Source organism: Mesocricetus auratus, unplaced genomic scaffold (genome assembly GCF_017639785.1).
Source record: "Mesocricetus auratus isolate SY011 unplaced genomic scaffold, BCM_Maur_2.0 Super-Scaffold_100006, whole genome shotgun sequence".
Taxonomy (NCBI): domain Eukaryota; kingdom Metazoa; phylum Chordata; class Mammalia; order Rodentia; family Cricetidae; genus Mesocricetus; species Mesocricetus auratus.
The window spans coordinates 65,740,817-65,765,005 of record NW_024429190.1 but is presented as its reverse complement, the minus strand read 5'-3'; the positions used below and the strand labels follow the sequence as shown (position 1 = coordinate 65,765,005).

General features: G+C 42.9%; 1 protein-coding gene across 8 annotated transcripts in view; it reads right to left on the bottom strand.

Annotated features, from left to right (window-relative positions):
• The window catches only part of Rufy3 (RUN and FYVE domain containing 3), a 79,266-nt gene that overhangs the window by 2,046 nt on the left and 53,031 nt on the right, over positions 1–24,189 (bottom strand). For 5 of the 8 annotated variants that reach the window (XM_040747358.1, XM_040747357.1, XM_040747361.1 and 2 more), the window contains 12 exons: positions 22,628–22,689; positions 21,487–21,552; positions 19,284–19,353; positions 17,442–17,534; positions 15,123–15,206; positions 14,085–14,252; positions 12,037–12,134; positions 7,831–7,950; positions 6,195–6,291; positions 4,839–4,903; positions 3,304–3,331; positions 1,114–1,182 (listed from right to left, as the gene is read on the bottom strand). In XM_040747358.1, the coding sequence (XP_040603292.1) occupies positions 1,114–1,182; positions 3,304–3,331; positions 4,839–4,903; positions 6,195–6,291; positions 7,831–7,950; positions 12,037–12,134; positions 14,085–14,252; positions 15,123–15,206; positions 17,442–17,534; positions 19,284–19,353; positions 21,487–21,552; positions 22,628–22,689 (1,020 nt within the window). Of the gene's footprint in view, positions 1–1,113; positions 1,183–3,303; positions 3,332–4,838; positions 4,904–6,194; positions 6,292–7,830; positions 7,951–8,172; positions 10,290–12,036; positions 12,135–14,084; positions 14,253–15,122; positions 15,207–17,441; positions 17,535–19,283; positions 19,354–21,486; positions 21,553–22,627; positions 22,690–24,189 lie in introns of those variants that run through there. The other 3 variants (XM_040747362.1, XM_040747363.1, XM_040747364.1) reach the window with 1 other exon arrangement.

The window sequence follows — 24,189 nt, the reverse complement described above, 5'->3', positions numbered from 1 at the left end:
AAAGGCTTCAAAGTAATTTCTCCTGCCAACACTTTCACCATCTCAAGCGTGCATGGGATGGGGACGGCATTCTGTTGAGACGGGGTCTCACTATGAAGCCTTTGTTGGCCTTGAACTAATGGAGACCCACCTGCCTCTGCCTCCAGGAATGCTGGGATGAAAGGTGTATACCATCATACCTGGCTGTGTTTTTTTAAGACAAGGCTTTACTGTGGAGTATGGAAGGCTTGAACTTAATTTTGTTAAGATTCAGCATGATGTAATCCAGAGTTTGGGTACATTTCTTAAAATTCTTCAAGCATTCATCATTTGTAATACTCCTTTGAACATAACAGCTCTTGAGATTCTCCAGGCACCATACTGATGCTCAGGGATCCTATAGTTAAGCTAGTTCCATAGATTTTGATGTCACCTACTGTATGACGGTAAACTAGCAAAAACCCATGGGAAGGGCCCAGTGGGGAGAGCTCCTCTGCCCTTTTGAGCACACAGGAATCTGGAAGGGACAAGAGCCAAGACTAGGACTCGAGTGCAGAACCTCCCGTGTTAGCACTCATAGCAGGGGCTGGATTCCGTCAACAGAAAACAAAACACAGACTTAGGGCAGGCATGTGGTGTACACTGCAACTTCAGCGCTAGGGAGGCTGCACAGGTAGAAGGCATACAAGTTTGGTGATGGTTCACACTACACAGCCAGCGCCAGGGCGTTTGGACCACACGGAAGACCCTGGCTCAAAACCCAAACAAGGGCTCAGTGAGATGGCTCTGCAGCTAAAAGGGCTTAGTAGGAAAGACGGAGGACCTATGGTTGGTTGCATACAGTCACATCCCTCCCATCACCCTTTCCCTCTCTCACCCAGTTATAATAACTAAAAAGTAACAACAAAACTGCATGCTTAACAAAGAGTGTACTTTGTAAATCAGCACTTCCTTATTTGTTTCAAATTATGTATGTACTTACTTGTATTTCTTTTAAAGAGTAAGTTCTTTGCCCTGTGGCTTTCTAGCCACTGCTGGGTCCATGACAGGCATGCCCTGTTCTACACAGCAAAGTCCTGCTTACTCTTGGCAAGGAGCAGGAGCTGCACGCCATCTCCGTGAGGGCTCACTCACCTCTGTCAGGCTGTCATCTTTCCGGCACAGCTGACACACCTGTGGCTTTTCAGAGAGCTCAGGCTGGCCCTAAGATACACAGAAAGCTAGTTAACCCCCTGAGCACAAGGAACATGAACACATTTGTAACGTTTTTAGCTACTAAAACCAGACTGCACACCAACGGTGAATAAGTTACATATTCTATCACCGTAACTCTGGCCTCATCCTTGTTCCATAACTCCACTGAACATGACAATACTGGCTTCATTTGAAATCCTGTAAGGTGGTAAGGTGAGCCAGACAGAGCAGTACAGTCTTTCAAATGTTGCCATACTGTACTTTTAAGGTATTTTATAATTGCTTAAACTGTCATCACCTGTAACCAGGCAAGACTTCCAGTGGAGGGATTGGGACTCCAACCCAGCCACAAAACCTTCCACCTACAATTTGTCCTGCCTGCAAGATGTGCTGGGGTAAAAGTGGCAGAGAAACTGTGGGAGTCCAGTCTGAGATCCATGCCATGAGAGGTAGGCCGCCCCTGACACTGTCTGGAACGCCTGGACCCAGAGGATGAACAGCCCCGAGACCCAAAGTCAAAGGAATGGTCCCTAATGATACTCTGCTACACTTGTAGATAGGAGCCTAGCATTATAGTCATCAGAGAGGCTTCATCCAGCAATTAATGGGGGCAGATGCAGAGACACACGGCCAACCATTAGGCAGAGCTCAGAGAATCCTGCTGAAGAGGAAAAAGGATTGTAGGAGCCAGAGGGGTCAAAGACACTACAAGACACCCCACAAAAATCAATTAACCAGGGCTCATAGGGGCTCACAGAACCACCAGCCAGGGAGCCTGCATAGGACTGACCTAGGCCCTCTGCATGTATGTTACAGTTGTGTTGCTTGGTCTTCTTGTGGGATTCCATAACAGTGGAAACAAGGGCTATCTCTGACTCTTTTTGCTGGCTTTTGGGACCCTTCTACTGGGTTGCCTTGTCCAGCCTTAATGCGAGGGGGGCGGTGCCTAGTCTCATTGCAAATTGATATTCCAAGTTTGGTTGATATATTCCTGGGAGGCCTGCTTTTTTCTGAAGAGGGATCGATGGGGTAGGGGTGGGGACTGGGAGAAAGGGAGGGAGGGGAAAGTGTGATTGGGATGTATCATGAGAGAATCAATAAAAACTTTTAAAAATGTTCAAAAGTGATTAAAAAAAGGCATTGGAGAGATCGCTGAGCTGCCTGCTCCTCCAGAGGACCTAGGTTCGATTCCCAGCACCCATATGGCAGCTCACAGTTCTAGGGGATCTGACACCCTCTTCTGGCCTCCATGGGCACCAGGCATGCATGGGGCACACATACATGCCTACAGCAGAATATCAATACATGTAAAAATAACACAGACATGCATACAGCAGAATATCAATACATGTAATAACAATAAAGACTTTTTTGTAAAGTGACCAAAACATCTTCTTCCTCTCCATTTTACATAAGGGAAACATGAGAGGTGCAGGGAGAGTGCTTAGGAGTCAGCTCATCAGGGGTGACATCAAGGCGGAAATGAGAATTGCTGCTGGTTTAGCCAATGTACTGAGCCAGTGCTCTGAGCTATGCCACGAACCCCCAGTCACATGATGACTCCCACTTACAAACTGGCTACAGTTTGCGCTTCTGTTTTCCAACACATCAAGCACATCTGTTTTCCAACATGTGAGGGTGCATATTAGGTAGATAGCCAAGCAATGGTGGCACACGCCTTAAATCCCAGCACTCAGAAGGCAGAGGCAGATGGATCTCTGAGTTCAAGACCAGCCTGGTATCTACAGAGCGATTTCTAATAGCCAGGACTATTACACAGAGAAACCCTGTCTCAAAAAACCAATCATAAAAAATAAATAAAAATTTGGCTGGGCATCGGTGGCGCACGCCTTTAGTCCCAGCACTCGGGAGGCAGAGGCAGGCGGATCTCTGTGAGTTCGAGGCCAGCCTGGTCTACCAATCGAGTTCCAGGACAGCCTCCAAAACAATGCAGAGAAACCCTGTCTTGGAAAAACCAAAAAATAAAAATAAAAAATATAAATAAATAAATAAAAATTAAAAAAGATTATTAAGATGCTACACTGAGGACTGTGTCCATTTGTCTTCCTCCCATGTTGGGTAGCCATGGCACTTTACGACTGTGTAAGACATTGAAAGCAGGAGTCTTACCGGTTCATCTGCAGAGTGAGTCAGCAGCCTATAGGAGAAGTAAAAAGGGTAACAAACTTTTATCAACTTACTATATTTCCATTATAGCATCTCAAGAAATGCTCAGGATAATACCTCTTAGACAAGTAATGCTGCCCTCCCTTTACACTTCGGGAAAAACAATTATTAATCTTGACCTCCAAGATTCTGGACAATTTGGTTAAATCTTTTACTAGGCTCTATATGATTCCTGATATACATCACAGTTTTTTTTTTCCCCGAGACAGGGTTTCTCTGTATTGTTTTGGAGGCTGTCCTGGAACTCGCTTGGTAGACCAGGCTGGCCTGGAACTCACAGAGATCCACCTTCCTCTGCCTCCTGAGTGCTGGGATTAAAGGCATGCGCTACCACCGCCCGGCTACACCACAGTTTTGATTTATAAATTATATATGGAGTCACACATTATCTTTCCTTTTTACTACCTAGAAAACAGCATTTGTTTTATGGCTCATTAACCATTTTTTGAAGTTCTATTATATCTGACATTATGGGATGCTAGCATGTATTTGTCTACCTTCCTCAAAAACTCTTAAGTTGGAAGCTTTAGGAAACTAAGGAAATAAATGAATCAGACTGTCATGAGACCACATATAAAAGCCCAAATCACACAGGTTGATCTCTTCCTTCAGAAGCCTAGCAAAGAGCCCACTCATTATCCAGTAAAATGCAACACAGCCACATGGTTCCTGTGACCTTTAGTTGAGAGGCAGAGGATAGACAACAAACACCTATGGTGACCAAGTCTCTACATGTCCCCTGTTAAATTTCTTGTGTTCAGGGGTTACAGTTCTGGCTGTCATAGGTACTAGAAGTGGCAATGTCACAGAGATAAAGGATTAAAAAAAAAACAGACAGGAGCTGCGAGTGGTGGTGCACACCTTTAGTCCTAGCACGCAGGAAGCAGAGGCAGGTGGATCTCTGTGAGTTGAGGCCTGCTTGTTCTAAGAGTGAGTTCCAGATCAGGGCTACAGAGAAACCTTGTCTCAAACAAACAAACAATCAGAAAACAAACAAAACACTGACATAATGGAATGAGAAGGGAATGAGGGTGTTTATGTCAAACTTGGCAGTTGAGTGGAAACAAGTCATACTAATGTTTATTTACAAAGCTAAGAATACTAGTGCTTCATTTTCTTGAGGTCCTGATTCAATTAAGGCTATTTTTTTCTTTTTGGACGATATCAGTGTAACCCATGCTGGCACTGAATTTACTTGTCCAATGCTGGGACTACAGGTGTGAGGAATTACACTTGGTTGAGAAATAATCTTTTTAAATGGTAATTTAAGTGGAGGAAGAGTCAGAGACAGGTAGGGTAATCCTCTTGTCATTTGGCTAATGTGTTATCTGCTTTATTATGTACTAGCTTTCCCCTTAACTGTCTTTCTACTTCACAAGTTCATGTCTGGCCTGTGTTGATGTCAGTTTCCTTCTATTGGGAGCCCCCCTCTCACCACCCCAAAATGACTTTATGGCACTAGTGTGCATTACAAACACCTGTGGCTTTCTTCCAGCGGCTTCTGTAGTTTAATGTTTTCCTCTTTGATTCTGTGCTTCCCATCCTGCCAAAAGAAAACAGCATTATTCAGGACACTAAATACGATATAAAAGAAATGGCCTCTTTAATGGGCTCAAGGTTATTTGCTTTTTGTGAAAAGTATCTATCCTGACTTTTCTCTGAAAAGTTGGCCAAACCCAGCACAGCCTATCCAACTGGATGTGTGACTCTCTGGACACTCATGCAGCTGCCCTATTGCCAATGACTCCAACCTGTATGCAGGTGAGTGTTTTGCTCTGAAGGGCAATGGACCCAGGCTGGGCTGGTAAGGCAGCCTCGGTGGTTTCTAGATCAACTTCGGTGATATATATACCACCATTTGCTCCAAACCGCAGTTCACCTGCTTCCAATAACAGACTACTCTAGTATCTGGCAAGAGAAGCCAGTGCAGCATTTATCCTGTGAGAAGCCCTCCTCCCAGCAATTCAAGACAGAAAGTTACAGCCTTCTTGGGAAAGGACAGCAAGATTGAGAGACATCCTCCATCCTACACATTTACAAGCACTCAAAGCAGTAAAGGGCATGGAGCACAGTGGTTCGCTGCGCATTTCAAACAGCACTGTGCACTATACAACGGATTTTCACTCACCATTGGACTCTACAGCACATTAGTAGTCAGTTCTCTAGAAGTTATGAAGCATGACCTATGTTGTATGTGTTAATACACACAAAGGCGCTTGGTCCTCTGAATGCAACAAACATATCTCATGCTTTTTAAGCTGCATCATTTCCAGAGGCTGGCCCTGTCCCTGGTCCCAGAGATGATCTTGTACAATTGTGGCTCCTCACCCTGCAGGTGCTAGTGACTTTCAAGACTCTGTACACAAAGTTCTACTTTGTTCTTTGACCATTCTACACGCTGTTCCCTTCTGTAATTCTAGTTTCTTCTCCTAAAAGAAGCTCCTTGCATATATTCACACTGCAATCCACATGATGTAGAAAGTCCCAAGAAGCAACCCCACAGCTGAGAAAATTCTGCTGAGGGGGAACTTGGGGCTATGAGGGGCTGTTACATCATATTATATGGTATTAGTTAGGACTCTGAGAAACATGTATTTATTACGATAAACAATTCAAAGGAAAAGAGTTATTTTCTTTTCCAGTGGAGCAAGTCCATGATCATCTTAGAGGTCAGCTCAGAATCGCATTTTCCTCCATTCTGAGAAGCGTGCTTTTCTGTCTGCATACTGTAGACCACAGGAACTAAGCATGTGGGCTGTGAAAACCCTCTGGACCCATGGAGCTCAGCCATAAAGTGCAGGTGGGATAAGCAAGCAGATAAGAACGCATGTTACCGTGCGGGGCTCCAGTTTCTGGGCCCCCTTTCCTGGGGTGTCCCTGTTTTGTGACCTCCTCTCCTTTTCTTGCTTCAGTTCTAACTCAAGCTGAGTCCTGGTTAGGTGAGAGAAGAAAAGGATGATACTTCTGAAATATATATATATATATATATATATATATATATATATATATATATGTATACACACACACACACTCTAAAGAATGCCAGACCTCCCCGTAGAGTTCAGCAATTACATTTTTTTTGTTTTGTTTTTTCAAGACAGGGTTTCTCTGTGGCTTTGGAGGCTGTCCTGGAACTCACTTTGTAGACCAGGCTGGCCTCGAACTCACAGAGATCCACCTGCCTCTGCCTCCCGAGTGCTGGGATTAAAGGCATGCGCCACCAACGCCCGGCCAGCAATTACATTTTTAAAATGCCTTTATTGGCTCTTGTTTTAAAAAAAACTTTATTTTATGTGCTTTGGTGTGAAGGTGTCAGATCCCCTGGAACTGAAGTTATTGACAATTTGTGTGAACTGCCATGTGGATTCTGGGAATTGAACCCATGTTCTCTGGAAGAGCAGTCAGTGGCTTAACCACTGAGCCATCTCTCCAGCCCCAGCAATTAAGTTTTAATGCCTGATAAAGTTACCAGAAATTATGGACAACCACGCTCTAAAATACTAGGATATGGTAAAACTAGTAATGCTATGACATGTTACTTTCTCTGGCAATTCAGAATGCAAGTTAGGAGTGCCCAGTTCCAGCAGGTCAGTTACTGTACATTAATTCTCAATGAAGAATTGCAGTTATCTGGATGAACGAGAAGCATGTTTAAGTTTTTAGTAAGATACACCGTGAAAGGATAGGCACTATATTTCTATTTCATATTATTTGGCTGGTCTCTATATAATTATGTACTTAGTTCACATATATCCCATCCCCAAGTCATTCAGTGTCCTTGATAGCTTCGTGTTTTACAGAGGCCTCACTTCTTTATGTGTAGTCAGTGGCTTTAGCACCAAAGTGTGTCCAACTTGAGAGGTGGCATGAAGGAGTACTTAGGGTTTAGTCAGAAACAGGTTTTGAAAGGGATAGTGTATCTTAATAGTGTTAACTAGGACACACTGAACCCCTCTCTAAGCTATCACTCTATCTAAAAGTAGGGGCAATAATATCACCTATTAAAAGGATTGATATTTAGACAGTAGGAACACCAGTGTGTGAGTGTTTTAAAACATATAGAACACACTGTAGGAATTCAGGAGACGTTAACCCTTATCGCTGAAGTTGGATTAGATACCAGTTACTATATATTTGGGAACTTGGTCTCTAATTCTTTTTTTGATTTTAGCTTTTGAAGACAAGAGTGTCACTGTGCACAGCCCAAGCTGGCTCTGGGCTCTTGTCTCGGCTGAGACCTCAAGCCTGCACCACCATGGCCAGGAGCCAGTTCCACACTATTTGACTACAAGGATGCTGAGTGGATTTTGAAACTGTTTATCCATGTGAACCTTTCTGAGTTCCAACTGTACTCTTTGTAAAGGACTCTGGAAAGCTCAAGCCGGGGTGGCTTGAGACCCGACCCCCTCCTTGCTGCTTAGCCTCTGCAGTACCCACCACCACCCTGCTGGCCAAGCTGCCCCTGTTCACCGCTGCCTGGTGAGGGCCTCCACTTCCAGCTGCAGACTGTTGATCTTGTCTCCAAAGTCCTGTTTGAAGAGCCGGTTGTCCAACTCGGCAGACTGGCGGCCTCGCTCAGCCTGGCGCAATCTGGATGTGAGCCACATGAACTTGTGATAAAAACAAAAGCCATGGTGGGGAGGAAGACCAAGTTCACAAACACAAAATAAAGCAGCCCAAGGAAGAAGGGATGGGGAGGCAGAGGGAGAAAAAAATGCAGGACACAGGAAGAAATTATGATGGGGAAAAAGATGGCAAAGAAACAAATTCTAAAGAAAAGCAAGATGAAGGTGAACCAGGCAGAGGGAAAGCTGATTTTCTATTTTTTTATTCTAGTACTACAGTTTACAGCCATTAGATGATCAACAACAAGACATCACTTTTGAAAATCCATATCCAGAACCACCCTCCAGTACACATCTATGTTGAAGCCATTTCTTTCTTTCCTGATAGGCGGATACTTCATCCTTCTGCCTTCCTCATACAGCTGAAGATGTAGGCAGAGCTGCCCTGTCATGTGGGGTCATCATGATTTCCTGATCCTTTCCTGGACCACAGGAAGCTGAAGGCAACCTCTAGCAACCCTCACATGAGTTCACAAGGACACGCCTCTCTGAAAGTCTGGCTGAGTCTATCCTTTCCATTGCTACCAGGCGGTACGTGACCCAGCACACAAAGAACTCAGCACTGGGGTTCGGAGACTCCTGACCACATTCCCTGGAAGATTCTTACGGATGCTTTCTTCTAAATGTCTTATAACTTTGCACCTATAAGGAATCATGTTTTACAAGGTGAGATCTTTGGGGCTTTCTATAGGAGAATTTAGAGGCATGCTGCGTGTAGTCTTTTACTGGTGTGACTATTCTTTTCAATGCTCATGTAAAAGGTGCCTTGTCACCACGAAAGGTGGATGGCCAGCAGAGCACAGTAGGAGCTTTATTTATACAGGTGCAAGATTATAAGAATTACATGAGTTCAAGGATCCTCTTTTAAGTTGGCTCTAACACAGGCCCTTGAGGACCTATAAAAGCACATCAACTTTGTTGTACTCTTAATTCTGGTTTGCCAAGAAGGTAAAAAATTTGAAGCAAAGGAATTATCTTTGCCTCTCTTTAGCAGGGGCAATGCTATATAGCACGCCAGAAGGAGGGACAGAAAACATGGAACAAAACCCCAGGCATTGTGCCTAACCCACTGGATGGAGTAAAGGCTCATGTATAGAAAAGCCTGCCTCCCCACATCAAAAATAGTTTGTTTTTAAATCAAAGTATTTATAGGATTATTTACAATGTAGAGCCAAGAAAGGGTTAGAGGTGTAGTCACGTAGAAAAAGAAGCCCTGCTAGTATTGCTTGTGACTATCTATTGAGGATCTTTATTTTGATACTAAGCAATAATGCCAGCACATTATTTATTTCTCATTTGATTTTTTTTAGTAACTAGATTATTTTTCCAGAACCTTTAGCAAATTCCCATCACAGAAAAGGTGATAGAAGCTCTTGGGCAAGTGTTCCAGGTGAGGACGGCAGGCCGGAAGTGGTGACTATGATGAGGCCTCTATCCCCGTAGGAAAAGCCGGGTAGATTTGAAAACCGTATTTGTATTCAAAGTGTTTTCTCTGAGCTACCTAAGCAGTAAGTAGAATGACAGAGTAGGGCAGAGGTAGAAGGTGACACATGTTGAGAGGGGTTTCTCAGCTTCCACACTGTGATGTTAAGAGCTACCTAGTTACTACTTTGTTTCTAAGTACTTTAAAGAAATGCAAGGGTGCTGTTTTTCTTTTTTGTCCAAAATCACTAAGGGAAAAATAAATTGCAAGCAGTCTTGGTTAGTGAGAATGGAACTGTAATGAAATACTAAGTACTTTCCTTGGGCTGGGGATTAAACCTACACAGACAAGAGAAGAGGGGTCATGGTCTACGAGACAGAGCTACTTTAGGTCCAAGGTCACCAGGTGACACCTGTACGAATTAATTACACTGTAGAGAACAGGCCATCGGCCACCTACAGAGTCTGACCACTATCAAGGACACATGGACAATGCTTTCGTTCCCCAGGCTTCCTGAAAATGGTCTTTTGATTTATTGTTCAACTCAGAAATATTTCTCAAAGTTTATTTGGTGTTTAATGAGGAACCCATACCAAAATTTCTAACTCTGGGGGAGAAAATAACAGCAGCAGCAACAACAAAACCCAACCTATATATCCAACTATTTTTTTTCAAGTCCAGCAAATTCAAGGTCAACTTTTGGTGACATTTTATATAGAATCAGAGCTTAAATGTAGGAATTTCCGACTTCTTCCTTTTTTAGCTATTTTGTAACACTGGACTTGTGAGCTGACCAACTGTAAAATGTCTAATGATGTTTTGGGATCAGTTTATTTGCTGCACTATTTAAGGTCTTTGCCTGTTTCACCAAATCTTTTTCACTTAATAAAATAAAAATAAAAAATGAGTTGGAAGGGTAATGAGAAAATGGATAAATAGGAAACAAAGATAGTAGGAAAATAAGTCAGATGAGTCATTATTTTAGTTCTGTTGGCCTTAAATGCCAAGTCAAAAATCACTGAGGAATAGTTTCAAACATTACAAAAGTACAACCTAGGAACATCAGTTAAGTAAATCATACACATATCCTTGTTTCTGAACAAGCGCTTGAAGAATATGCTATAGAAATGGATTCATGTTTTACTGTCAGTCACAGCAATATCAATCATGGCAAAGGTTTCAGCATCGTCCATGAAGTTTGCAACTAGCTTTAGTATTAGCAATAAATATGCTCTGCTGTTCAGGATATTCCCTCCCTGGTGAAGAATCATCTGACAGATGATTCATTCATTCATTCATTCATTCATTCATCAACTTATGCCACGTATATTCAAGAACTGTGACAGATTCTGTGACAGAACTCAAACGCTTGGTTAACTACCTGTTAGGAATTCACACTCAGAAGACAAGACACTGACACAGACCACAAGATGAGGTGCACAGTGAGACACGCCAGGCAGAACGGGCAGCAGTGGATATAAGGTACCATTTCTGGCTGGAGAGAGGTATCAGAGGAAACCAATGTCAGGCGGCATTTGAGCCTTCATGTAAAAAATGGATCTGAAGAAGGGAGTGGGAGGGGCATTCATAATTGGTGGAACTACCAGGACAACGAGGGATGGAAAACGTGGAAAGCATGGCCGACATGGTTTAGTGAGTGTAAGAAGTGAGGAGCAGGGTTGGAGGTAGAAACGCAGGTGGTCTTGGGTGCTACAATGCATTGAGCTGTGAGGTCTCAAACATTTATTGCTACAGAGTTATGGGGGGAGGGGTGATTTCCCACGAAAGGAGAGAGGGTGACACAGGAAGAAACATGCTCTGGGGAGAATCACAAATACTGGTGGGAGGGTTGAGTGGAAGATGAGAGCTCCCGACTTGAGACAGGAGGAGGGACACACTGCAGATGTTAGTGAATGCCACACAACTATCAGGGGAAAGACAGATGGGTGACAGAGACTAGAGTTCAAGGTGAGAGAGAAAGCTATGACCAATACTTGGAGGACATTTGCCTCACCTAGTATGAAAATGAAAATGAAGACTTTAGTGATAAAACTATACAACTACAAACACTATTTATTTAGATAGGGTCTCATGCGCCTGTCTAGCCTGGAACTCACTATATATAGATCTTTAAAAAAAACCCTTAAAACATTTAATTAAAATATATTTACATAATTTGTTGCCTTCCTCTCTCAGCTTCTCCTGTGTCCTCCTCACTCCCTCTCAAGCTCATGGTCGCTTCTTATTCACATGCGCTCGCGCGCACACACACACACACACACACACAGAGCCTGCTGAATCCATTTTGCGCTGCTTGTATGAGCATGATTTCAGAACTGACCACTTGGGGTGATGCCCAGTTAGTTAGAAGGCTCATCCCTGGGGATGACTGTCTCTCCCTTTCTCAGCTCTTGCTAGGCACCTGTAGCAGTGTGGGAATGTGAGATTCATTCCATGTTGGCCTGTTTATTATATACACCACTGCTAACAGTGTTTCAGGAACATCGTGGAACACACAGATAAACTTTTACAACAGATCTGATTTAGGTTGCATACATTTCCTGTGTTTTCCATTGGCAACATTTCTATTCCAACAGTGAAGAGTCGTTACAGAAACAGCACTTTTACCTTTGCTCCAATTGTTTAATGGTGGCAGCCATCTGATTAGTCTTCTCTTCTAGGCGACTGTTCAGTTCACTTTTCTGTTTTACTCCTAGGTCTGAGCTCTGGTAGAAAGAATTATAAAAATATACATTACATGTCTATTTTAATCATAATGGCAAACAGGAACTAAATGGAACGGCTTCACATTTGCATATCAGTTAATTAATTTCTAAGTAGAAGAAGAAAGTAAAGAAGCAGTTTCGCTAAAATAGGTACTATTCTAACAAGCTTATCACTGTATCAGGAGGCTCACTGATTTATCTGCCCATTAAAAATCCAATGCAATTTACAGTTCAGCTGACATGCTAAACTGCAGAATTATAGGACACAAATATTTATATTATTATTATTATCTTTGCAACTTTTTTCCAACATAATATTTTTATTGATTATTTGGGAATTTCACACAATGCCTCTGGATCACACTCACTTCCCATTCTTCCTAGGTCCCACACTTTCACCCTACTGCCTCCCCCCAAAACAAACAAACAAACAAAAAAACACACCAAGTTCAATTTGTGTTGCCCATACACTCATGAATATTTATATTAATAACTTAAAAATACAATGAAATACTATATGAAGGAAAATACAATATAAAGATAGAAAGAGAACCAGGTGGAGAGAGGAAGATATGGGGGTGGTGGGAACAAGAGGAAAGAGGATAACGGGAAGGATGAAAAAGACCCTCACGTGGAACCTAGATTTAAACACACATTACTTGTGAGACAAGCAAGGGACATGAGGATGAATATGAACGAAGTTCAATGACAAATATGTGCACAAAAATATTAAGAAACTCCTGTTTTTAAGAGTACGTGCTGCTCATATAGAGGACCTGGGTTCAGTTCCCAGCACCCACATGGTGGCTCACAACCATCTGTAACTCTGGTTCCAGTGGGATCTGACACCTTCTCCTGGCCTCTGTTGGCACCAGGCAGGCACCCACGTGGTGCGGGCACAGACATACATGCAGGCAGAACACCCATGTATAGAAAATAAAATGAATTGAGTATTTTGAAAAAAAGAAACCCTTATTTTGAGCTGGTGATATGGCTCAGTGAAGAAGAGCACATACTCTTCTTGCAGAGAACCTGAATCCCAGCCCACAGGTTAGCAGCTCATAAACCCCTGTAGTTCCAGTTCTAGGGGATCTGCAGCCTCTGTGGACATCTGAACTCATGTACACAGATCCACACACAGACATAAAAGTAAAGTAAATCTTCAAAAGAAGAATTTTTTTTTGGTTTTTCCAGACAGGGTTTCTCTGTGTAGCCCCTGGCTTCCTGGCACTCACTCTGTAGACCAGGTTGGCCTCGAACTCACAGAGATCCTCCTGCCTCTGCTTCCCGAGTGCTGGGATTAAAGGCATGTGCCACCGACACCCGGCCTTGATGCTTAGTTAGGGTTTCTATTACTGTGAACACCATGGCCAAAAGCAAGCTGGGGAAGAAAGGGTTTATTTCACCTTGCAGATCTCAGCTCATCATCAAGAGAAGTCAGCGCAGGAACTGGAGGCAGGAAATGAAGCACAGTTCCTCCTGGCTTCCTCAGCCTGCTTTATTATAGCCCAGGGTGGCATCACCCACAGTGATCTGGGCCCTCCCACATCAACCATCAGTCAAGAAAATGGACCACAGTTTTGCCCATGGGTCAGTATGGTGTGGGCATTTTCTCACTTGCGGTTCCCTCCTCTGGAATGACACTAGCTGTGTCAAGTTGACATAAAGCTCACCAGCACAGGAGGAAGCGAGGGAGGCAGGGAGAGAGCAAGAGAGAGGGAGATGGAGATGGAAAGGGAAAGAGAGAGGGAGAGAGGAAGAAGGAAAGAAAGAGAAAGAATCTCCCTTCACTACGTGAAAAGTGACACTGGTTTTCAAGAACTGCAGCAGAGAATCTCATGACAGTCTGAGTATTCTATTAGTTCACAAGGAGATGTGACTCTTTCCCCTACAATAGGGCTGCAGGGCAGCACCAGGACTTCTGAGAGTCTACCACCGTCTTTCCCCTACCTGCAGCTTAAAGGCAAGCTCATGCTTGAGAGCCCTGAGGTCATCCAGTTGCTGCCGCAGAGACACCAGGGCATCCTGCTTCTCACAGACATCCTTCTCCAGCATCTTCATAGCCAGCTCCATCTCCTGTCTCATGCTGATCTGGAGTTCCAGCTCCTTCTCAACGTCCTGCCGCAAAGCAAATAACTGCTCATACTCTTTCCTCAATGAAGGAAATGCCGTAACGTTTGACAAGAAAAGGTAGACGAGCCCTTAGTGCTCTGTATTTTGGCAGAAGGTATTTACTTTAAGAGACATTAGTAACTACTAATAATAAGAGAGCAGAGATACCAACTGGAGTTCCTCCGCATTCGGGCTGTGCCCAGGGCACACCTTGGACTCTTAGTTTCATGACTCTTAATATGATACAAGCATATGACAACTTTCAGTTTTTGTATGTGTTCCCTCTTTAAATAGTTATGATAAAAATGAACCATGCTAGCACATGCTGACATTATTTCTAGAATATTTCTTATGGAAAAATATTTTAATACCTAATTTACAAACATGCATAGTTATTTAAAGCACATTAAGAAGGTTGTATTTTCAGAAAATCTGAATTTCTGCCATGTACTCTTTTTTTTAAAGATCTATTTACTTTATGTGTATGAGTACTCTGTCTGCATGTACAACTTTTTGTCAGAAGAGGGCGTTAGATCCCACTAGAGATGGCTGTGAGCCACCATGTGGTTGCTGGGAATTGAACTGAGGACCTCTGGCAGAGCAGACAGTGCCCTTAACTGTGGAGTCATCTCTCCAGTCCCCTCTGTCACATGGTCTTAACTCGAAGTAACTTATTAGTACAAATGAAACCATCCCTCATTTGCAACTTCCACATTCTTAGAGATACGGCAGAGTGGGCAGGGGTGAGAAAGAGTTTTATAGGGTTTGTGAAGACGGGCGCATTACTGATAGTTGGGACCTTGCTGGGTCACCTGAAGCTTCTCCAGAACCCAGCCTTCTCATGTGTCCTAGCTACTAGAACTTAAGGAAGTTTACCAAGCGTAACTGTGTCTCCTCCTTTAGATGCTTTCTGGCTTCACTCAGCGCTTGCCCCTCTGCAGTCCTGTCTTGCTTAGGACCCTTGAGAAGGTAAATAAGAGCATATATATAAGGACTTGATTAAAGACTCTACACCGAATTAGCAGTTACAATAAAGAATTTCAAGGTGAGTGTTTTTAAAAGGTTATGTTGAAGTGAGTTACCAAAACTGGTGATAGAGACTCCCCACATTAGTCTTGAAAAATAGTATCATAGCTGTGTGGAGTTGCCAATTCTTGTAGTCTGAGCACTTGGAGGTCTGGCCAGAAGACTGCTAAGAGTCTGAGGCCAGCCTGGAATACAGACTAAAACACAAAAACAAAATAAAATACAACCCCCCCCCCCACGAGAAAACAAAACAAAAACAAAAAACCCCAACCACCTACCTACCAAAACAAACAAAATAAGTGGCTGGGATATAGTACAAGCGATAGAACGATTGCTTGGCCTGCATGAAGCCTTTCATCCAATCTCTAGCACCTCATAAAACGGGAACCATGACCCCCAGATCTTTAAACCTGGCACTTGGGAGGTGGAAACAGGAGGATTAGGAGTTCAAAGCCATCCTTGGCTATTTATATACCAAGTTCTAGGCCAGCTTGTGTGGGGAGCCGCCCCCACATTCTCCGTTACAAGATGGCGCCGACATTCGTTGTCAGTTGGAGTAAACAACCTTGGTGCGCATGTGCCTGCTACTTTTCCATCCCTTACTCTCTGCCTCTCCCGTGGCGTCATATGGGCTGACGAGCAGGAGCCAGTCAGGAGATGACACGTCTGAGGCGGGGACTGCTGAGCTATATAAGGGTTGGGCTTTTCGCTCCCCCGGGTCTCCACTTTGTAAGCTTATGCTCTCCCTCTCAAGACGCATTAAAGCTGTTCTGCAGAAGGATCCTAAGTGTGCCGCGTCGTTCTTGCTGGCGAGACGGTAGCGCGGGACAAGCTTGGGTTACATGGGACAATGAATCAAAAACAGAAACAAGTAAAACACAAAACCCCAATATTGCCTTTAATCCCAGCACTCGGGAGACAGAGGCAGACTGAGCTCTGTGAGTTCGAGGCCAACCTGGGCTACAGAGTGAGTGCTAGGATAGGCTCCAAAGCTATACAGAGAAACCCTGTCTCGAAAAACAAAACAAAACAACCCAATACCCCAATTCACTGGAAAATATGAGTTGGTTCAGAGGTTTGGATGGTACTACATTCTTTTCCCAGGGATTTCACAAATAGCTGTCCAAAGATGGTGGCTAAAAGGAAGTAGGTAGGCCATTAGAGAGACTCTGCTGAGCATTTGTAGTTGTATGATGCCCATGCATAAAAGCAAATACTGATTACACAGGAAGCAGCTTTTATCCCTTTGCACCTCTAGAAACACTAGCAGTAGCAAGGAAAGATGCCAGTGAAGTCACAGAACAAACAAACAAACAAGCCTACCCTCACGGTTGATAGATCTATCAATTAGAATACCCCCTAAAGCAATACTATCATAATTTACAACAATTACTGTACCATGCCACCATCAGGGCATAAAGCATCACATCATGCTCCCTAAGGAGGTTGAACACTGTGCGCTCATTTGCAAGCTCAGCAATCGGGAGGCAGAGGCAGGAGAATCTCTGAGTTTGAGGTCAGCCTGATCTACAGAGTGAGTTCCAGGGCAGCCAGGGCTACAAAGAGAAACCCTGTCTCAAACAAATAATTCCCCACCCCAACAAACAAAATCTTGGTCCATGAAAGTATTGTTATGTAGAAAACTCTTTCCCAGTGGCAACAGATGACTACTCACTTTAAAGAGTAGCACTGTGTAAAAATAATGGTATACTTATTATCACATGAAACAAATTATTTCATGATATGAATGTTTTGCCTACATTTATGCCTGTGAACAGTTGTGTGCCTGGCGAAACCAGAGAGCAGAGGAAGGAATTGGATCATCTAGAACTGTAGTTACAGACAGCTATGAGCTGCCAAGTGGGAGCTGAGAATTGAACCCAGGCCCTTTGGAACAGCAATAACTTTCTTAACCACTGAGCCATCTCTCCAGCTCCATTATCAAAATTGTAGCCACTAAACACAGTACAAATTAGTAAATACAAGTCTCTAAACAAACGGAAGCAATGATGAGCTGTGGCAGAGCAGAGGGTTCGAGCCTCTGAGAGCTGTACCCTGGGAAAGAAGATGCTTGATATGAGACAGTGTCCAGGACCGGCTGCCGCCCTGTGGCTTGCACAGTACACAGTGTCCTCTCCATGAAGGTCTTAAAACCCACTCAGGACTTACCTTCCGACTGGATTCCAGTAGATAGGAGCTTTCTTCTTTAACTCTTTCCATTTCTTCTTGTAAGGTAATGATTCTGTTATTGGCGACAGCAAGCTGTTGACCAAAATTAAAAGCAAAAACCTTTTACTCTTTTATTAGAGAGAATAATGTATTATCTGCTCAGGCATGATTTTTCAGACTTAAATATTCTTAGGAATCCATAGCTAAGGGAAACTATTTATATCACCCACTAAAATTATTCTCAAGAGTCAGATATGGGGTACACACTATAATCCCAGAGTTTTGTAGCTGGGGCTAGTAAATTCAACTACAAAGGGAGATCCAGAAAAATAAAGTTCTAATGAGGAACACAGGGGAAGTATCTTTCGATGTGTAATACAAAAATAAAAATCACCTGATAATGCTTTTTTATTTTGGATGTGTGTGCATGGGTGCACATGTCTGAGTGTGTGTGTATGTGTGGGTCGGAAGTTCCTGCTGGGAGTCCCCTCTAGTGTTCTCTTCCTTACTGTTTGAGACCAGGTCTCTCACTGAGCTTGATGCTCAGGCTTTGCCTTACAATGGCTGACCAATGAGACCCAGGATTTGCCTGGGTCCATCTCCCAGGGCTAGGGCTACAAACATGTGCTGCCCTGCCCAATTTTTATACAGGTACTAAGCATCCAAACTCAGGTCCTCAGGCTTTCACAACAGCCATTTTCCTCTTCTTACTATATGCCCCAATGCTAAGACTGTTTAATTCAAGAGCACCTCCATGGCTACATTCTAAACACATTCAGTAAGAATGCTTCTCACATATTCACAGAGCAGGTCCTGCCTCAACAACAAATGAAGAGAAGATGGTGAAAGGCATCTAAACCACAGTTGAATAAAGTATCTCCTATCATGAGAGTCACACTGTGAACTCTCCAAAAAGACCTTTTATAGGTAATTCAGCATTTAGGAGGCTAAGGCAGGAGGGTTTGAGTTTAAGGTCATAGTGAGCTTTCAAAAAAAGACACACACACACACACACACACAAAGACACAAACTATCTATCTATCTATCTATCTATCTACTATCATCTCTCTATGTTCTAAAGAAACACTAATTAGCAGTGATTAGTGCACTGAATCTCTTTAAAGCACGTTTATCTCACTACACGCCAGGGCGATCAAAAACAGCAAATGAGCTTGCACTCTGGCTCACTCACTTGCGACCCTGATGCAGACGTCTACTCTATTAAATAAAGGCGGAGCTACAGATTTAGCCTACCGATGAGATGTCAACCATGAGGTTAACTTCCTCCTCTTATTCTAAGGACTCTTCTAAGCGCTTTCCTGTTTACAGTCTTGCCTAATCTCCAGAGTCACTATGGAGCTGCAGGAGGAAGTATAAGCACTCCCATCTGGCAGTGAGGAAACTGGGTTTTTTCAGAGGTCAAGTGACCAAGTTAGTCAGGAGCACATGACAGTAAGAAGGTCGGGGATCACTGGCATTCCCTCTTGGCACTGCGTGTGTCAGGCATGCTCAAGAGCAGACAGGATGTGGGGGTCAGGAGCTCCCGGCTTGGAACTCTCATCAGTGTTCCGAGAAATCTGTCTAAAAGAGATTGGGGGTGGTGTCTTTGTCTAGTGGGACCACACCAACAGTGGTCAAAATGCTTACTGAATTTTGTATCTCACTGTAGTCTATCTAGTCCCACTGAGAAATGAGTGACTAAGCAGTCAGGACAAGAAGTTATTTCCTACAGAGGTTCTTATTTGAAAAGTCAAATCCTTCATGTTCAAGGTAATAGGAATAACTGGTTTCACTGATTTATATAATTACATTTATAGGTCAAGTAATGACCAAAACACTTACCTCCTCTGTCAGTTTAGTGTTGGATTTTTCTAATGCATCTACTTTTGCCTGAAGGTTGTTTACAGTAGCACTATTAAGACAAGAAAAAAAAGTAAGTTTCTTTTGAAAAACAGGACAAAAACTGCACTTGCCTTCCTAAGCCCCATTATACTTATCTGCCTATATCAACTCTTTACAAGAGTAACAAGATCATATTAATTGTACAGAATGGGCTTGTAATTTCTCATACATGCATACAAGATGTTTCAAAAGTATCTATATCTCAATACCTTCTTTCGTGCACACAGTTTCTGCTAGACTTGTATGCTCTGAGACAGCATACAAGGAGCTTCACCCTTAACTGCTGTGTCTTTGGCACGGAGGAAATGTTCTGTATTTGTTGAGTGAAATGAAAGAGGGAATGTATACATGGTACATTCAAGTACCATGTGTATATATATAGTATTATGTCTCTGTATGAGACACAATAGCCTACATGTACACCAGCTACTCTTGCAATTGCTTCCCTGTACTCAGTCATTTAGTTCTTTCAATAGTGTTTATCAATATGCCAGCTTCCTCAGAGACAAATAAGTCATAATATCATGGCAGAGAACCAAATATCAAGCACTACTGTGGAAAATCCCCAAGCTGCTCATAACCACCGTGACAGATCTAAAGGTTGAAACAGGCTGCAGGGTTAAAGATAAACCAATGGTGTGGGCTTTGGCTTTAAACTAGCCCAAAATGAGAAGCCAAAGGTGGAAGGACAGAAACAGCGGCTGTTGGCTATTCCTTCCTGGCCCTGAGCTAAGGACAGACGAACATAAATGACAGTAATTGCTATTAGTTATTGCCCTTCCATCACAGCTAGGCTACCCAGAGCGACTCTTAGTAGGCCATGAGGCTAAGTAAAACAACTTAAGTAAACATTTCTTCCTTGGTTGGCCCTATAGGACAGAACACTGCTTTTGCACCTATGCTCACATACTATGGAAGACAGGCAATACTGCATCCTTCAATAAAATGGAAAGGAACTGTGTTAGGACCCAGATCTTTTTCATAACTCCTAGAGTGTACAACTTAGCCTTCAGGATGTATCTTTTCACTTACATATTGTTGCAGATGTAACTTCCCCCTTCTTCAGCTTAGCAGCTGTCAAGATCTATGGCTTGCCTGCCTGGGGTTTTCTCTTGAATTCCAATGGTCCCTGAGTTTCCTTCTGAGTACTTTTTTATTTTTACTTAACGTGTATGGGTGTTTTGCTGTGTACCATGTGTGTGCCTGTGCCTTCAGAAACACTGGAGTTACAGGTGTTTGTGAGTCCTCACATGGGTGTTGGGAATTGAACCTTGATCCTCTGGAAGGACAGTCAGAGCATAACTGCTGAGTCTGACTCCACTCCCCAGTCCATTTTAAAATTATTCCATGGTGAGACCAGAGACCTGCACAGGGAACTCTGCCTCTGTGCCTATAGAAACTTATATCTACATTATAAGTCAATTAAGAATGGCTTTTATGCTAGTCTTGGTGGCACACACCTTTAATCCCAGCACTTGAGGCTAGGGGCAAGTGATCTCCATAAGTTCAAAGCCAGCCACCAGCCTGGTCTACATAGTCAAGACTACACAGTGAAACCCTGAAGCCGGGGACCCCCCCTCCCGCGCCTCTCCTTTCCCTTACTCTCCTACCTTCCCCCAATAAAAGAGGGTGGGGAGCGGCTTTTATAACAGACCTTACAAAGGTTCTATAGGCTACAAAAAAGATAGTAACTCATGATTATGTTAATTACTCTTCTAAAATTATCAAGCCAATTTTAACACAAGAATATTAAAGTAATTCTGGAGAGTATGAAATACCTGGTGAGTACTTGATAAATTAGTGGTAGTGAAGGCAAAGGGAAAGTTAATATACCAGTTTAGTGTGTAAGTGAGAAATGCAAGGGGATAAGAGAGATGGTTGGCTTTATCCAAGGCCAGTATCAACCATATGTGTCACATTTTATAATCCTTAACTGAATATACTTACTTAACCTCTAGAGTCACAATCTCATGATAACCTGTTATTGCCTTCCACTAAAAGTTACCTAACTTATCCAGTACTTAGCAACGTGACTGGCAAAAACAAGCTTTTGTGTATTTGCTGAATATTGACTGAATGGGTCTTCACTGATCATTGTCTCTCTCAATAATCCCCCAATGAAAGAATTAAATTCATCCTTTACTTCAGATGTCTGTTAAGTTCTTCTACGTAGTTCTTCTGGTCTAGGATTGCAGTAATCTGACCATCCCTGAAGGGAAAAATAATGGAAACAGAAGTAAGATGAGTGATAGAAATGGCAAGATACATCTTTCATCTTAGCTTTTCCTAAAGCATGATTCTCTAGGGCACAGACTCACTGAAACAGAAGTCACGCTTGACACATCATTATTTTGACATATCAACAAGGAAGAGTGAGTGGTCTAAAAGTGGGAAAACCAACCCACATTAACAAGGCTTTCACAAGGGTCAAGATATTTTAAAAGTTATTTTGTGTGAATGCATGTTTTGCCTTTGTGTATGTCTGCCCCATGTGTGTGAAGTACCCCCAAGGCCCCTGGAACTGGAATTACAGATGGCTGTGAGCCACTATGTAGGTGCTGGGAATGGAACCCGGGTCTTCTGGAAGAGCAGCCAGTGCTCTTATCTACTGGGCCATCTCAGCAGCCCCAGTCCATTTTTTTTTTAAATACAGGGTCTCTCTATACAGCCCTGATATCATGGGGTGCACAGAGATCTGCCAGTCTCTGCCTCTTGAGTGTTGGGATTCAAGGCATGTGCCATCACGTCTAGCTTGTTTCTTTATTTTATTTTATTTTTTTTTGAATTGCTGGTCATCTAAACTCAGCCTCCAAAGGTAGGACATAGGTAGGGAGCAGCAATGACAAGTTGTCCAAATTTTTAAGCCCTACTTCAGGCTGTGGAAAACTGGCTGGGTGTGGTGATTTCACACCTTTGGGTCCTACGCTGAGAAGCAGAGGCAGCAGGGAAGCCCTGAGTTCAAGGCCAGCCTGATTTACATGGGGAATCATAGGTCAATCCTGGGTATAGTAAGAGGCTATCATAAAAACAAAAACACACAATATGGAGAATTAGACTGTCCTGATATATCTTTATTATATCTGCTCCTGAGATACCTAGCAGTAAAGTCATTCACCTAAAAATCTTTTTAATCATAGGCCCAGTAATCAGTGATTTTTGTCAAGACTTTATTAAAACTATACAATCAAAATTCTTCTACTAAATCTAACACAAAATTTTTGTAAACTAACCAAGGAAAATATGCTACACCCAAGAAAACAGAAACATGGTTTCTTCATACATACCCTTCGCTGCCTTTACTGCTGTTTCCATCTTTGAGATACATTGAAAAATCTATAACTCCAACCTAGAGGGAATTTCCAGAAGTTAATAGAAAATTCCATACTATTCCCAAGATATAAAACAATCAAAAATAACATAATGATAACGATAATCACCAGAAGTTTATGATGAGCATTTAACTTTTTACTATGAATATAATGGTAAAGTGAGAAATTAGAAGAACCAAAGTAAGTCATAGAGGCTGAGGGTATGGTCAATAGCACAGTGTTTCCCTAATAGGTACAAGCTCTCACTTCCATACCCAGCAACACACACACACACATACACACACACACACACATGCACGCACGCACGCACGCACGCACGCACGCAGACATTCACACACACACCATACACACAGACACACACTCATACACTCACACACAGAGGCACACACACACTCACACACACACCCATACCCACATACACACTCACACACACTCACACACACACACACACACACACACACACACACACAGAGACCATCACCACCAAAGGCAACAACAGAAGAAAAAGAAAGAAAAGAGAGGACAATTCATAATAGTCAACAGAATATTTAGCATAAAGAGTAAGGTTTAAATTTCCTTTCTCTTTTTCAGGCATCCTGCTACTAACTTTTTATTTTATTCTAGGAAAAACTTTTTTAAAATTTTATTTTATTTTATGTGTATTGGTATGAGGGTGTCAGATTCCCTGGAACTGACAGTTGTAAGTTGCTACGTGGGTACTGGGAATCCGGGTCCTTTCCAGAGGGCAGTCAGTGCTCTTAACCACTGAGCCATCTCTCCAGCCCCTCTAGGAAAAACTTTTAAAAAGTTACTTATAAAAGTTATTTTGAGTTAGTTTTGTAACTTAAAATATGAGCTTGCAAATAAGTGGGTGTCACCACATACCCTTAGGGCTTTGTCCCTTGTCCCTCCTGCCTTTTCACCCCTGTAGCTTACTTTGCACTTTTGAATGATGTGACTTTCTGACCTTCCCCAATCTTTGTCAGCAGTCACACCCGGCACTGTGGTCTTCTATTTAGTTTTATAGTTTAGAAATGCAGAGTCACAGTCTCACCGCCATGATTGCCTAAACCCGAGATGAACGAGGACAGCAACAGAAGACAGAGTGGACAGGGACGGGCAGGGCCCAAGCCCACACAAAGAACTGCAGGCCACCACACACACACACACACACACACACACACACACACACACACACACACACACACACACCATACACACACACACACACAGACACACACACATATACACATACACACACCGTAAACACACACACACAGACACACACCAATTACAGGGACGGGCAGGGCCCAAGCCCACACAAAGAACCTCAGGCCACCACACACACACACACACACACACACACACACACACACACACACACACACACACCAATTAAAAAAGGGTTGCTATTGCCGCGTGAATCTCTGTGAGTTCGAGGCCAGCCTGGTCTACAGAGCGAGTTCCATGACAGTCTCCAAAGTTACAGAGAAATTCTGTCACAAAAAACAAAAAAT